The 14,557-nt window shown below is 46.5% G+C and overlaps 1 protein-coding gene across 1 annotated transcript in view; it reads left to right on the forward strand.

The window, feature by feature from the left end:
• The window catches only part of ITIH2 (inter-alpha-trypsin inhibitor heavy chain 2), a 29,207-nt gene extending 14,762 nt beyond the window's left edge, over nucleotides 1-14,445 (forward strand). The window contains exons 11-21 of the mRNA XM_010023102.1: nucleotides 1,312-1,437; nucleotides 2,276-2,457; nucleotides 3,584-3,769; nucleotides 4,750-4,889; nucleotides 5,418-5,590; nucleotides 8,204-8,338; nucleotides 10,621-10,734; nucleotides 11,800-11,998; nucleotides 12,856-13,028; nucleotides 13,720-13,831; nucleotides 14,290-14,445. Coding sequence (XP_010021404.1) covers nucleotides 1,312-1,437; nucleotides 2,276-2,457; nucleotides 3,584-3,769; nucleotides 4,750-4,889; nucleotides 5,418-5,590; nucleotides 8,204-8,338; nucleotides 10,621-10,734; nucleotides 11,800-11,998; nucleotides 12,856-13,028; nucleotides 13,720-13,831; nucleotides 14,290-14,437 — 1,688 coding nt within the window. The 3' untranslated portion in view covers nucleotides 14,438-14,445. The remainder of the gene's footprint in view (nucleotides 1-1,311; nucleotides 1,438-2,275; nucleotides 2,458-3,583; nucleotides 3,770-4,749; nucleotides 4,890-5,417; nucleotides 5,591-8,203; nucleotides 8,339-10,620; nucleotides 10,735-11,799; nucleotides 11,999-12,855; nucleotides 13,029-13,719; nucleotides 13,832-14,289) is intronic.
• Nucleotides 14,446-14,557: the final 112 nt, after the last annotated feature.

Consider the following 14,557-nt stretch of genomic DNA (forward strand, 5'->3'; position numbering starts at 1 on the left):
CCTGCAACACTACAGGCTTGGGGAAGAGTGGCGGGAAAGCTGCCCAGTGGTAAAGGATCAACCTGTGTCAGTCAATAGCTGGCTGACCATGAGCCAGCTGGTGCCCAGATGGCCAAGAAGGACAAGAACATCCTGACTTATATCAGAAATATTGTGGCCAGCAGGACCAGGGAAGTGATCTTCCTTCCTGGAGGTATTTAAAAGACATGTAGATGTGGCTTTTGGGGGCATGGTTCCATGGTGGCCTTGGCAGTGCTGGGTTAATGGTTGGACTCAATGATCTTAAAGGTCTTTTCCAACCTAAACAGTTCTATAATCTACCAAGTGCCACCCTGGGCAAACTGCTCACATGCTTTGTGCCTCATGCCTGTCTAATAAACAAGGGCAGTTGCCTTTTTCAGCCTTACAGCACTTCAGATGCTTCATTTGGTAGTGTTGGAGCTATTTGTACAGAAGGAATCACGATCGTTTCAATGTATTGCTCTCTGAAGTGCAGTTGTGGTTTAGTTGTTCTGTTCTTTGTACACTGATTGCGTGTAGAGGCCCTCCCAAACATCAGAGTCTTCTGGCGCTGTGGCACCTTCCTTTCCAGAACCTTTCACTGGCAACACATAAAATAGAATCAACACAAAGTTACTGACTTGTCCCAGATCATCAGTGTGCTGGGAATAGGATCCATGTTGGAGGTATGAGTGCCTCATAAGCCCAGCTTTGTTACCCCAAAAGAGTTGGCAGATAAGCTAAGAGACCTGCTCCCATCCAGGAAAGTTACTTTGTAAAGCAGCATTTTGTTATCCTGTCCCTGAAGGCACTAATAATTTTTCTTGAGAAAGAAAATACCTATTTTCTGACTAATCCTGTTTCTCTTTTGCTAATTTCTTACTCTGTCCCTTCTGTGCCACAAGCCAAACCTTTAGATAGGCTCAATAAACATCTACCTCTTCTTTACCAATCGAGATATCCAAAGAACAGGCTGATGCCAGAAAAGAAGGTTTCTTCATGTTCTCATTCAATCATCTGCCAGCAAACCAACTACTTCTCCCACAGCAAATAGTTCCCAACACCACAAATGGTGTCACTGGAATTAGTGATGGGGAATGGGTGGGGGCACATAAAGATTGCAGCCTGGGATGAAAAAGAGAACCACAGTGCCAGCAGATGTGTTGTGAGCATCACGGAGAAGGGGGTTTGCTGCCCCAGTTTCAGGTCTGATCCATGCTGATTAATTCCACTAGAATCTCAGAACTAATATGGATTTGACAAGAAACTCAACAAGAATCCAACTTGTTTTCTTCATTGTGTCTTTGACAGGCACGAATATCAACGAAGCTCTTCTCCGAGCCACATTCATCCTGAATGAAGCCCAAAACTTAGGCATGTTGGACCCTAGCTCAGTCTCCATGATCGTACTGGTGTCTGATGGAGACCCGACAGTAGGTAAGGATCCTGCTTTAGGAGAGAATAAAGGCCAGAGGGATTAGCCTGAGAAAAGCATGCAACATGTAGACACTTGACAGTAAGTTAAGTTCTATTCCACTTTCTTCCAATGCCTGTGATGCTCTTTTGCCAAGTGCTATAGGTGCCATGGGGCTTTGCAGGGAAGCTTTGGAAAGATGAGCAGATTATGTCATGCAAGTTATGCACTTCTTGCAATTACAGATGCACAAGTCCTGTAGGACAGGTAATCACAAGAACCTTATTAAAAATATCCTCTTCCAATGATCTTTGTCCACAAAGATTTATTCAGTCCCACATGTAACATCAAAATCAGGAAAATAAAGTAGAAAACAAATTAATTCTGATTGGATTTGGTACAGGTTGAAAGCAATCACTTACTGCAAGCTGCCAGCCCAGAAGAGGCTGACATTAAAGGCAGAAAACATCTTAAGTACAAGAAACCAATTAAAACCTTTATGGGGATGTCTTAGTGTTCAGAGAGCTTGAAGGAGTAATCCAGTGAGAAGTCTGGATGTGTTACAATTACATACTCCCCAGGAAGTTAATAAGAGTCCTGGATAGACAAAGAACATGCATCAGATACCAAAAACAGAGTTCAAAGGAATCAACTTCAGTGGAAACAATTCGTTATCCTCCATCCAGGAGAAGCTCAAATCTCACTGTAGACAAAGCAAAATGGAGATTCAACACCTGGGTTAGTTGTCCAGGTTTCCCTTATACTAAGAGAGAATCAAAACCACTGGAAGAGCATGAATGTGCTTACGTTGGAGACTTCCTCCACTGCTCAGATGGATGTCACCCTTTGTGTCTCCCCAAGGTGAGCTAAAGCTGACAACGATCCAGAAGAACGTGAAGCAGAGCATCAAGGATGAGTTTTCTCTCTTCTGCCTTGGGATTGGGTTTGATGTAGATTACGATTTCCTGCAGAGAATCGCGACTGACAACCGTGGCATGGCCCAGAGGATTTTTGGGAATCAGGAGACTTCTGCCCAAATGAAGGTGCGTTTCCGGCTCCTTGCCTCTGAAGCCCTCCAGTTCTGTTCACAGCTGTGGAGCTGGGAAACTCCACAGAGTTACAGGGTGATCTGCTCATCAGAAAAAGCACTCTTTCTTCTGGAAAGTCCTGCAAGGTGGTGATCTAAAGTGCTTAAGTTACATTATAGTTACAAGCTTTGTAACTGTAATACACACTTTACTGCTCTGTGTAGGATTTATAGTCTATAAAACAGTCCTAACCATAAAAAGAAAGATTTTCGGAGTTAAAATTAAGGCCTGGATTTTACCTCAGGCCACTTCAGCACTAGAAAAAGGCCTAGATATAAATGTTAAATGATAACCCAAACTTTTCGAGAGTAAGAAAAAGTTCAGTTCTAAGAGGCTCTGGCTCCAAATCTGTGAGCAGCAATTGCTGATGAGCAAACATTCATTTTGCTCTGTTTGTTCTTGTTCTGTTCCTCTTCACTGGTTTCATCACCTGTGCAGGCTTCTCATACTTCTTTCCCAATGCAGGCATAATAGGACACACTATCATAGTGTCCTGCCAAAAACAGCAGCTCTGAGAGTGTAGCCCCTCAGTATGAGACAGCCTCCACCCATAGTATTGTCTGAGTACCTGTTGTCCCTCCCTGGTCTCATATGCTAAACCCAGCTGTGCACACATCCAGTTCACGTCAGCCAGGTACAACAGAAAAAGGTAGACAGTCTACAGCAGAGAAGTGAATACAAGTGAGATACAGGTCTAGTTTTTGGCAAGAATGAGGTGGGAAGCAGCGTGTGACTTGCACAGTAGCCAAGACCTGACCATATACACTTATGGCCCATATATATGGCCCAGATACACTTGTGTTCAAGCCTTTTACATCTAGGAAGAACACAGCCCATGGGCTTCTGACCATCCTTTGACTTCTACCAGATCTTACTGCTTGGACCACATCTTCTTGCTTTGCCCTCTTACAAGTGCACTAAGATCCAAGGATAAAGAAGTCTCTATTCTTGGGAACCAGGAAAGTCCCACTTGACCATTAGAGCTTCAGCTCTTGTCACCTGCTGTCCTTTCAGTAAGAGCAGGCAGATGGGGGGGTTGTGTTGGGTACAACACTCACTTCTCTGTCTCCTTCCATCTCAGAATTTCTACAATCAGGTCTCCACCCCACTCCTGAAGAAGGTTCAGTTCAACTACCCCCAGGAGTCAGTGTCAGACGTCACCCAGAGCAGCTTCCACAACTACTTTGGTGGCTCGGAGATAGTAGTGGCAGGGAAGGTCGACACAGAAAACCTGCAGCACTTGGAAAGCATCGTCACAGCGACAGCGGTGAGCAGAGGTGTCCATAGGCACTGCTCCTGCAGTTTGGGCTGGTTATTCACTCGTGTGCACAGTCTCCTTGCTGGAGGTTATTTGTCCACTTGGGTTCTGGGTGGGAGCATGTGGAAACTCATGAGAGGTTTGTCCAACAATGTCTCACTACAACTACAGCAATGAATAGTCCTGCAGCCTGCCAGAGGAAACTTCCTTCTAAGGAACTTCCTTCTAATATTCCTTCTAATATACGTACCATATAACATTCAATTACAAACCAGACTAAGCCTATGGAGTCCTCCCTTCATGCTTTGTGAAGGTGCAAGGTTGATCCCCTAACATAGCTCCTTTCATCATCCCACTCTTGGGGAGTTCAAGCTGGTGGATCTGCACTGTGTCAAGTCCTAGCGCTGTGCTTTTATGCTCTGCCTTGTGGCACGTGTGATGAGACTTTCCCCATGTTTTCAGGGCTGCTCTTCAGGGTGGAGTGGGATGGGTGGGATCCAGATCCTCCTTTCCGAGGAGGGACCGAACTATTGGCACTCTTCCAGGACTTTGTTAATTGTTGGGAAAAAATCAAACACGTTCAATATCCTGACAAAACAGTGCAGTCCATGGGTCTGTGGGAGAAGGTAAATTTGGTTCCTGTTCCTCAGTAGGAATTGGATGTGAAAAAGCCTGAGGGGAGGATAGCAGAGCTCTGTTATAAGCCTCTTCTTCTGGCATGTGGTAGAACCCTCTTTGGCTGCTGCTGGCAGCTCCTTTACCTATTTTTACTCCACTGTCACAAAAGTGTCTTTAACAGGAGACCCTCTTGCTACAGCTCCCCTCCCCATGGCATTTGGGCCAACAGTGCTGGGATTTTCTGATCTGGAAGTGACCATGGGCAGAACCAGAGTGGGTCCTTACTGCCAACCATGCTGAAAGGAGAACTCAGTGCTGCCACATTCTCCTGGCTCACCCTCCATTATCTTTCCTTCTCCTTGATTGCACAGGCAAATGCAGAGCTCGTCATGGAAACCCTGCGAGATGTTGAAGAACTGGATGGCTTCATGAAGAAAGACAAATATGCAGATCCTGAATTCACTAAGAAGCTGTGGGCCTATCTTACTGTCAACCAGATGCTGGCAGAGAGGTGAGAAGAAATGTGATGTGATGGGAGGGAAGAGAAGCTTGAGAGCAATCTGGTTCACTCTGAGAGCACAGCCATGAGGTGTTTCACAGCCATCAGGGTTTCCAAAGGGTAAGGTAAACAAATCAAAACAGAGGTAGGTGATGTCTTCATGTGAATTCCTCCTATTAGCACTCACAGATATCAGGGAATAGAGTTTGGGAACAGCTAAGTAGATGAATAAGGGTCAAACAGACCTGGCTGAGTGAATGAAACCAATGGGAAATTTGCCTTACGGAGCCTGAGTAAAAGGTATGGAGCAGTTCAGGATGAATCCCCTCTGAAGCAGAAAGAGGCCCTCTGCTGAGACCAGGAGATGGACTGGGCTTCCTTGAGAAGCTCTTCCTATGGAGAGCGCATTCACACAGGCCACCAAACTTTCCTTCTTGCACCACCTACCAGTTTGGCTCTGTGACCACTCTGTGGAGGAACTGTCACAGCAGCTACCCCGCGGAGCTGCTAACCATGCCTTCTGTCTCATTTTCCACCCAGAAACACAGCCCCCACTGCAGCTTTGAAGAGAAACATCACCAAATCCATCCTACAGATGTCTCTTGACCATCATATTGTTACCCCCTTCACAGCTATGCTGATAGAGAACCCTGAGAAGGATGAGATAATGCTGGCAGACCAGCCCAAAGACCCCAGGAGGGGCTGCTGCCAAGGTCAGTGTCTCAGTCTGCCCATCACTCTACCTCTCATTCTGGCTTTGTTCTTCTTCAGTTGGAAGAACATCTGTGTTCATTGTTCACTCCAGGTATTTGTGCTTATAGGATAACCTGTATCTTCAGTGAAAGCTGACCATATCTTCAGACAGTCTGAGAGCATCCTGTTATACAAGTGCTTTTTGGAGCCATTGGCTTCAGTGAGGACCGAATGTGCCAATGTTGCAATGATAAGGTTTCCAATAAGCCTACAATGTCACAAGCTGAATGTCTTCTTACTGGGACAGAGATGTCTAGTTCCCTGTAGAATTGACTAAACCATATTTTATCACCCCTTTTAAGCCTTGGAAGCTTCCTAAGATTTATAAACCAGTCACCAGCCCATATGGAATCTGAGTCGTCGTAACCACAGAATCCCTCATTAATTCAACTTCTGGATTTAAATCCATTACTTCAATACATGTTCCAAAGTCCTTGTTACAGCAACCTTATGTCCAGCCAAATGAGGCGGGGTTGGCTTGTTCTGGTAGAGTCAGTCTCAGAGCAGTGGCTGTTGACATCTGTGGGTGTTCAGCATATCCCGTGTCACCCCTGCACAGCCATGTGCTTCCAAACAAACTTAGCAGCTATTTTGCACCCTCACAAGTCAAGGGTTTGAAAAAGCACAACTGTTGCTGTCAAGAAAACACTGCCAGTGCCATGCAATGAAAGTGAAAGATCAGCTTCTTGAACAATTGAGTGTAGTGAATTAAAACCTATTAATAAATGGGAGAGTTTACAGCTGGTTCTGAAGGAAAGAAGCAACTTCACACCAGCAGGCACCATCATCCAGCTGTCATTCCACACTAGAAGTGAAACTCCAAGCACGTCCTGCATTTCCAGATCTCGAGCTCCTGGATAACTCTAACAAAGTCCTGATTCTGGTTCGATGAAATGGGGTTCTGATGTCTGTCAATTGTTATTTTTAGGTTTATTTAGTCTTCTTTTCAATTTTAAGGTCTGCAGCTGAGACTCAAAGAGAAATTGAAGAGTTGTTATTTATACTGCATGCTACAACCCATAGCCACCAAACCATTCAGCACAGAAATAGCATGTGTTGCATTCATGTATAATGAATTCATCATAGTGGCACCAGCTGACTAATTCAGACTATAATTATCTCGATTTAGATGATGAAGAGGATTTGAGTAATTTTAATATAGGTTCTTGTGTCTTTGTGTTTGATGGAATAGTCAAAACTTAACAGCACCGAAATCAGGGTGAAGGCATCTGTGGATTTCAGGGACAGTGGGACATGTCTCTTGAACCTTAGCAGAGGACAGAGCTTGCAAAACTAATATCAAAGTGTGTCTATGTTAGGATTGTGCAATACATAGATTATACCAAAAGGTTTGCATATACAAGGCATGGAATGGGTAATCTGAAATAGATCTTCCTGTCTGTCTTTATGCAACTCCCACTAGAGCTGCCCTGTCTTCATAGACAGAGACTGTGCCTTCCACTGAAATCACTCACTTCTCAAAGGACTAATTGTTCCTTATCATGCCAGACATTGCAAAACTGGACTGTGCATGGGAGAGCTGCTTCATGCACAACAGTCTGTGAAATTCACATCACCTGGAAAATCAGAAGCCTCTGTCCAGGTTTTAGTTCCTGTATTATCTGCACATGTAACTGTGCTCATGGAGATAACACTGCCTGAGTAAAACCAGTCTATGATTCGAATTAGGGGTTCAAGAAAGAAGGTGTCAACAGGGATTTAGATCTAGCTGTGCAATCTTCTGTCCTGCTTTAGTTCATCACCTCCTTTCACTCCTTACTCCTCTACAGAGCAGGGCCAGCAGATGTGAATACATGCTCTGCTTCAGCTCCTCTTGTTTTCAGCCCAACATATTAAACAAACCAAGTTTAATGGATCATTTAAAATCATATCGGTTTATGAACTAAGTGGGAGAAAGAACATGTTACACTCTCCTGCCTCCATCATGGCAAAGGCAGAGAGACTCTAGCAGAAGGGGACACATTAAGGGATGTTATTTGCAGCTTTATTGATGTGGGTCATCCTAGGGCATGCAGAAAGAGTCCTGCCTTTTCTCAGGTACCTTTATCTCAGGACCCAACTCAGCAAAGCTTTTACCACCTGCTAAATATTTTAATATCAGCTTTTTATTTGGCAAAACACTTAAGCCCTTCCATAGAGGTGATAAATGCTCCATCCCTGGCAGTGTTCAAGGCCAGGTTGGACAGAGCCTTGGGTAACACGGTCTAGCGTGAGGTGTCCCTGCCTATCGCAGAGGGGTTGGAACGGGATGATCTTAAGGTCCTTTCTGTGATTCTATGATTAAGGGCTTTGCTAAAGTGAGGCCTGTTCACATTTTTCACCAATAGCTTATGGTGAGCTCAAATACCCTGGTAAGTCATGTTCCTCTGGTAGAGACACTGGGATAAATCCATCCTAACTTCCTTATACAAATCTGTCGGTTGCAATGAGGTTTGTGCCTGCTTTACATTGGTATAATAACATCAGGCTCTGATCCGCTGCATTACTTTAAAAATTACACTATTAAATGTGTTAGCACTAACAAAAACCTACTTATGACTCTCCTTTAACAGGTACTCTAGGATTAACTCCAAATGCACCTAATAACAACAAAGGCATCCCCCCCTGGGCCAATCTCACAGCTGTACCAGTCAGCTTCATGCCTGAGCAAAGAAGTCCTCCAGTGTCCTCTCTGAGCATAAACAGAGGTAAGAGCTACAGTATTTCTCTGCAGAGAAACACCAGACAGCAACATTCATCACCTAAAACACAAATAAAAGTGATATAACCAAAGTTACCGGTAACTTTTGGAATTCCAGCTGCTGTGACAGGATGCCAAGTGCAGTAATGATGGAGGAGCCTATAAATTGTCTTTATTCTTCTTGTAGAGCTTTCTGAATTGTTGTACAAGCTGTGTCTTCACTTAGGGGCTAGTCTGCAAGAGAATAAATCCACTGCTGTGACTAAGCTGATGAAGCTACTTCACTGCTGTTGCAGAGGACATCAGCATGAAGGGTTCTTAATACAACCTCTGTTAACATTCAGCTCTCGAGGATCCAGCTTTTCTTCATGAAATACTGAGTTATTTTGACTCTGAACATATCAATCTGTAAAAATATGCTCTAAGTTACAAGTATGAGATTTAGCTTACAGCGTATGTATCCTACAGGATGCATTTAGATTAGATATTAAGAAGCTCTTCCCTGTGAGGGTGCTGAGGCGCTGGCACAGGGTGCCCAGAGAAGCTGTGGCTGCCCCATCCCTGGCACTGTTCAAGGCCAGGTTGGACACAGGGGCTTGGAGCAACCTGCTCTAGTGGAAGGTGTCCCTGCCCGGGGCAGGGGGTTGGAGCTGGAGGAGCTTTAAGGTTCCTTCCAACCCAAACCAGGCTGGGATTCTAACAGGGCCCAGTGGCCCCATCTGCTGTGTGCTTCCCTGCAGCTGAGGCTGTTCACTGAGCTCACACTCAGCTTCTCTGCAGTAGCAAAGCTAATGTAAAGTTACTCCCATGGTAAATGACAGATGAATGTTCTGTGGCAGATAGACATCTCTGAATGCACTGATGACTGATGGATCCTGTTAATACTTGGGCCTTTGCCACAGTTTAGTGCCTACTTACACAAACCAGCTGTGAGAACCACTGCCTATAAAAGTAGTGTAACTGCAATAACTCTGGGAGCCTGCTTGAGTGCAGATGTGTGTATTTACACAGCTACCAAACAAAGAGCTACCAAACTCCTCCTCAGCATAGCTCAGGGGTTAAGTTAAGGTTTTGGTTAGTCAAGAAACTGCTTGGAGAAGAAGGTGAGCAAGGCTGTTACCTGTCCAACTTATACTTGTATTTGGCAGTTGAAATTCTTTTTATTCCTGGAAACATTGATCAGAACAGGCCTTGGCATCATGTTCAGGAAGATCAAGCATAAGGAAAGAATGATTGAGGGCTATATTCAAGAGACTTAGTGTATTTAAAAGATTGAAGACATTCAAAAGCTCCTTCACCTCTTCCCCGCCGCTTCCTGCAAAGTCATTCCTGGTCAAGGGTCTAGGATTCGTCTAGTGCATGGAAGGAGTTAAAAAGGTCCAAAAGATGAGGAACAGCACTGAATGAGTGGGAGCTGGCCTGGCTATCCCCATGGGCAACATGGAGTATGGGCATGTCTCTGAGATGCCAACCACCCCTAAACCAAGAGGTGGGCAGTGCTTTGCATTGCAAGACAAGATCGGAGGCAGTTGCCTTCGGTGATGGAGGTGCAGGTGTTTGTCCCTTTTGAGGCACATTTTAAGGAATGTATGGCTTCCAGAGGGGCCCAATCCCACCAGGGTGTTAAACATACTGTGAGAACAAGTCCTGGATTGAATTGCTCAGAGGACTTGGTAGCAGGATGTATCTTTACCCAACATCAGTATGGGGGGATGGACTTGCAACATGGCTGAGAGCTTCTTAGTTTGAGACACTGATGTCCTGGGAGTGTGTCACTTGTAGAAATAGGCAATTGATGGGCATGGGGGATGTATGTCAGTTTTGAAGAGAGGTGTCACCCAAATCCTGCTTTCCATGCCTTAGGTCCTGTCCTGGATGTAAGCCTCAAAGATGTGTCCCTGTCTGACTGGTGTCCAGATGGATCCTTGGTCTCACCTGGAGGCTGGTTTCCATCATGAGGAGATAAAGTTTGGCTTCTATAACTCCAGGTTGAGCTCATGGCACCTTGGTGTGCAGCTGACCAGTTAGACCAGTAGTGCTCCTCAAGAGAGTAATGTCATGTCCTTTCCTTAAACAGGAGAAGTATATGAAGAGTAAGTGTCTGAGGGGCTTTGTGAGGAGCATCTGAGAACTCCCTTAGCTACTGTAGGGGTGGAAAGAGCCCTTGTCCTACACTGAGGAGTCCCCAAAAGTGCTTCCAAATCCTCCAGTGAAAGCATCCCAGTCTTTGTGTGCTGGACCAGGCAGGTCTGTCCTGCTGCTCATGCTTGTGTCTTTCCTATGTTTCAGTGGACAACGACCCACATTTCATCATACACCTGCCCAAGAGCCAAAGGAACATCTGCTTCAATATCAACTCAGAGCCTGGAAAGATCCTAAACCTGGTTTCTGATCCTGGTACTGGTAAGGGAATAAAACATGGTTTATTTTACAGGTCTGAAAGGTGTTCTGAGGGAGCAGGGGAAAGGCCTACAGGGAAAACCATGTGCTAACAGGAGTGTGGCCAGCAGGTTGAAGGAAGTGGTTATTTCCCTCCACATCTGGAGTATTGTGTCCAGTTTGAGGCTTACCAGTAGAAGAAAGACATTGACAAACTGGGTCAAATTGAGTGGTGGCCACCAAGATGATTTTGGGGCTGGAGCACAGGACACGGACGGAGAGGCTGGGTTTGGTCACTGGGTTTGGTCAATCTCAAGAAAAGACCCATGGTCAATCTTGTTGCTGTCTACAACCACCGAATCAGAAGGTAAAGATGGAGCCTGACACATCTCCAAGTGCATTGCTAAAGGACAGGAGGCAACAGACACAAGCTGCAACAAGGTGAAACTGGGAGTAGGAGTGAGCTATGAGGGAACACTTTTCTGTGAGGGTGGCCAAAGAATGGGAAAGGAGCCAAGATAGGTGGGGAAATCTCCATGGTAGGTGAGGATTCCCCTCTCTCATTTGTACCTTTAAAGAAGAAAGTGGTAGATGGGTACAAAGAGAAATAAAACTGGATGCATCCCTAGTGGCAGGGAATAAAAATGTGCAAGTGTATTCCCAAAGGAATCACAGGGAATCAGCCTCTTCCCCTCAGAGGACTTTACCTCTTTATCAGCATCTTCCTTCTGGAATACATGTGACAAGCAAGGAGCATTTGGAGGCAGGTTAAGCTGGGCTGGAGATGTGGTACCATTGCTCCACTGCCCGTCTGCTCCATGCTTTTCACAGACAGCAAGGGACTGATACTCACACTACCAGCAAGACCTAACACCAGATCCCACCAGATTAATATACTAAGGGGGGAGCAGTAGCATCAGAAGGGATATAATAAATTACTCTCTTCTCTTGACTGACAAGACAACAACATGGAGGAAGAGGGGTTCCTGTTTCTGCTGATCCCATGGTACTCCCTGCTGAGATCAGAACTCCAAGTCTCTAAGTGATGCTCCAAGATATAGGCAACATCTTCTTCTCTGCTCTCCACAGGAGTGGTGGTCAATGGGCAGATTGTTGGGGCCAAGAAAACAGAGAATAAGAAACTCAACACGTACTTTGGCAAAATTGGGTTTTACTTCAAGAAGAAAGGCCTGAAAGTGGAGATCACCACAGAAAGGATCACGCTGAAAGATGGATCTTACAGCATCACACTGACCTGGGCCGACACGGGGCACATCATTCGGAAGCAGTGAGTTCCTGAGCATTCCTAAGGAAACCATTAGCAATGTAGCACCGGACAGACCTGGGTATGGGTGGGAGCCAGCTCACAGGGTGCCACTGACTGCTTTAGCTACGAACAGTGTTCAGTTGCCTCAACAAAGCATCTTATATTATTTGAGATACCTCCAGGGTTCCAGTATCTGAAAGGGGTTATAAGAATGCTGGAGAGGGACCTTCATCAGGGACTGGAGTGATAGGATAAGGGGTGATGGGTTCAAACTGCAACAGGGGAAGTTCAGGTTGGATCTAAGGAAGAAGCTCTTCCCTGTGAGGGTGCTGAGGTGCTGGCACAGGGTGCCCAGAGTAGTTGTGAATGCTCCATCCCTGGCAGTGTTCAAGGCCAGGTTGGACAGAGCCTTGGGTGACATGGTCTAGTGTGAGGTGTCCCTGCCCATGTCAGGGGGTTGGAACTGGGTGATCTTAAGGTCCTTTCCACCCCAAACCATTCTATGATACCTGACATGATGGGAAACCCGAGTCAACATCCAGGAGACCCTCACCTGCAGATTGGCAGCTAGCAGCCTGTTGGACACCCCGCAGCACTAGACACTTCTTTAGGCCATGGGATCACTTCCAAAATCTCCATTTGCTGCAGTAAAAGCTTAAATTTGTAGGGCAAGTTTGGGTTGCCTGAACATGGCCACCAAGTGTCTGTTCTATCAGGCGCTGCCCTGCCAGACCTCTGGGCACCACTCCCAGTGCTGTGGGTTTGATGGACCCTCTGTCATATCTGCCAACCCTGGGCGGTTGTTCTGGATGCCCAAGAGCATCTCAAGGAGCCTGAGAGCTTGTGTGTGACTGAGCCCTTTGGTTCACCACTGCCAGGCTGCTCATATCTGTGAAGAAAGAAAACAACGTTACTGTCACAGTGGGTGAGGAGATGTCCTTCATGGTTCTGCTGCACCGCGTGTGGAAGCACCACCCCGTCAATGTCGACTTCCTGGGAATCTACATTCCCCCTGAAAACCAGTTCTCCCCTGAAACCCACGGGCTTATAGGTAAGGGCTGCAGGATGGGAGGTGGGAATGGTGGGGCACTGGGGAGGGAGTTTGATAGATCCTTGTGTGGATTCATTGGTATCTGTCTCCTGATGGGGCAGGTGTGGAAAGGATTCAAACAGAAAATGAGGGAGAGTCCTACAGGAAGCCCCAAGGACGCTGTAGAACAACAGGAACGAGGGGATTATTCCTCGTCCCAGCAGGGGAGGGTGTTTTCAGCCTTCCTGGACTCGGTGACACAATGACAGGGCTTTTCCAGCCTAAAAAGACTGAAACAACCCCTCAAACCTTCTTCCTGAGAAGCTCTACATAGAAACATCCGTGGTTCAGCGCTCCCCTGAAGGACAGCCTTTCCTGGCATTGAAAAACAAGCCAGGGCTCAGCTCACAGGGAAAACCAGCCCCCTGAGCCCTGGACCCACCTAAAGCTCCTTTTAAGATGTAGGAATCCAGAGGCTGTTTTCCCAAACACTCTGCAGCTCCACTCTGCTTACTTACCATGAGTGTTCTGCCCCACAGCAGAGCTTTTAGCCCTCCCAGTGTGGGTGATCCAACAGCACCGGAGCCGCAGTGCCCTGTGATCCATGCGGGAGAGGTTTGCCCGCTGCAGCGAGTTTGATTTCCCACAGCAGCTTACACAGGAGCCTCAAAGGTTGGGAGGTGCAGGGAGCAATAAACCTCTCTTTGATCAGGTCAGTTTGCGTCTGAACCAGACGTGTCCATCCACCACCAAACCCCTGGGCAACCTCCAGAGAAGCCACAAGCCATCATGGAAGTGAAAGGCAACAAGCTCACTGTTACCAGGTAGGAATAATGCACTTTAATGCTCTCCTCCTATATCTGACTTATTTGAATGGCATCAGTGGCTGCAGGCTTGTTACATCTCAAGGATTTGGGGGAAAAACGTCACTGTTTTCCCTCTGCTGATAATCTGGTTTTGGTGGTTGACAAAACATTTGGGACAAGGTGGGTTCTTGTGCATGAGCTGTGCTGTCCTCATTGTTGCCCAACACCTGACCTTGGACAGGCCCTATAAAAGCACCTGAGACCCCCCAAAAAGGCCCCATACCCTCAGTTGTACGTATGTGTGTGGGGCCTGTACACACAGTGTGCACAGAACTGCTAAATCCATTGTATGCTGTGGCTGTTTCCACTTGCTGCTGCTGGGAGACGCACAGTGCCATGAACAAGCTGGATTAGTGATGTCTTCTGGTCTAGTTGCCATGTGGTGACCTTCATTTTGGGTGGCCTCTTCCTCACAGGGGGCTGCAGAAGGACTACAGGACAGACCGCGTGGTTGGGACCGAGGTGCAGTGCTGGTTTGTGCACAACAGTGGGAAGGGGTTCATAGATGGTCACTACAAAGATTACCTGGTCCCCCACCTGTACAGCTTCCTGAAGAAACCCTGAGTGCTCCAACACGGAACCAGTTTGTTACACAACGTTCTTACCTGCTCCTTCACACCCAAACGACTCTTCTGAACAGCAGCTCTCGGGCTGGATCAACAGAAGGTGACTTCACCACCTTTT

Source organism: Nestor notabilis, unplaced genomic scaffold (genome assembly GCF_000696875.1).
Source record: "Nestor notabilis isolate BGI_N333 unplaced genomic scaffold, ASM69687v1 scaffold3121, whole genome shotgun sequence".
Lineage (NCBI taxonomy): Eukaryota > Metazoa > Chordata > Aves > Psittaciformes > Psittacidae > Nestor > Nestor notabilis.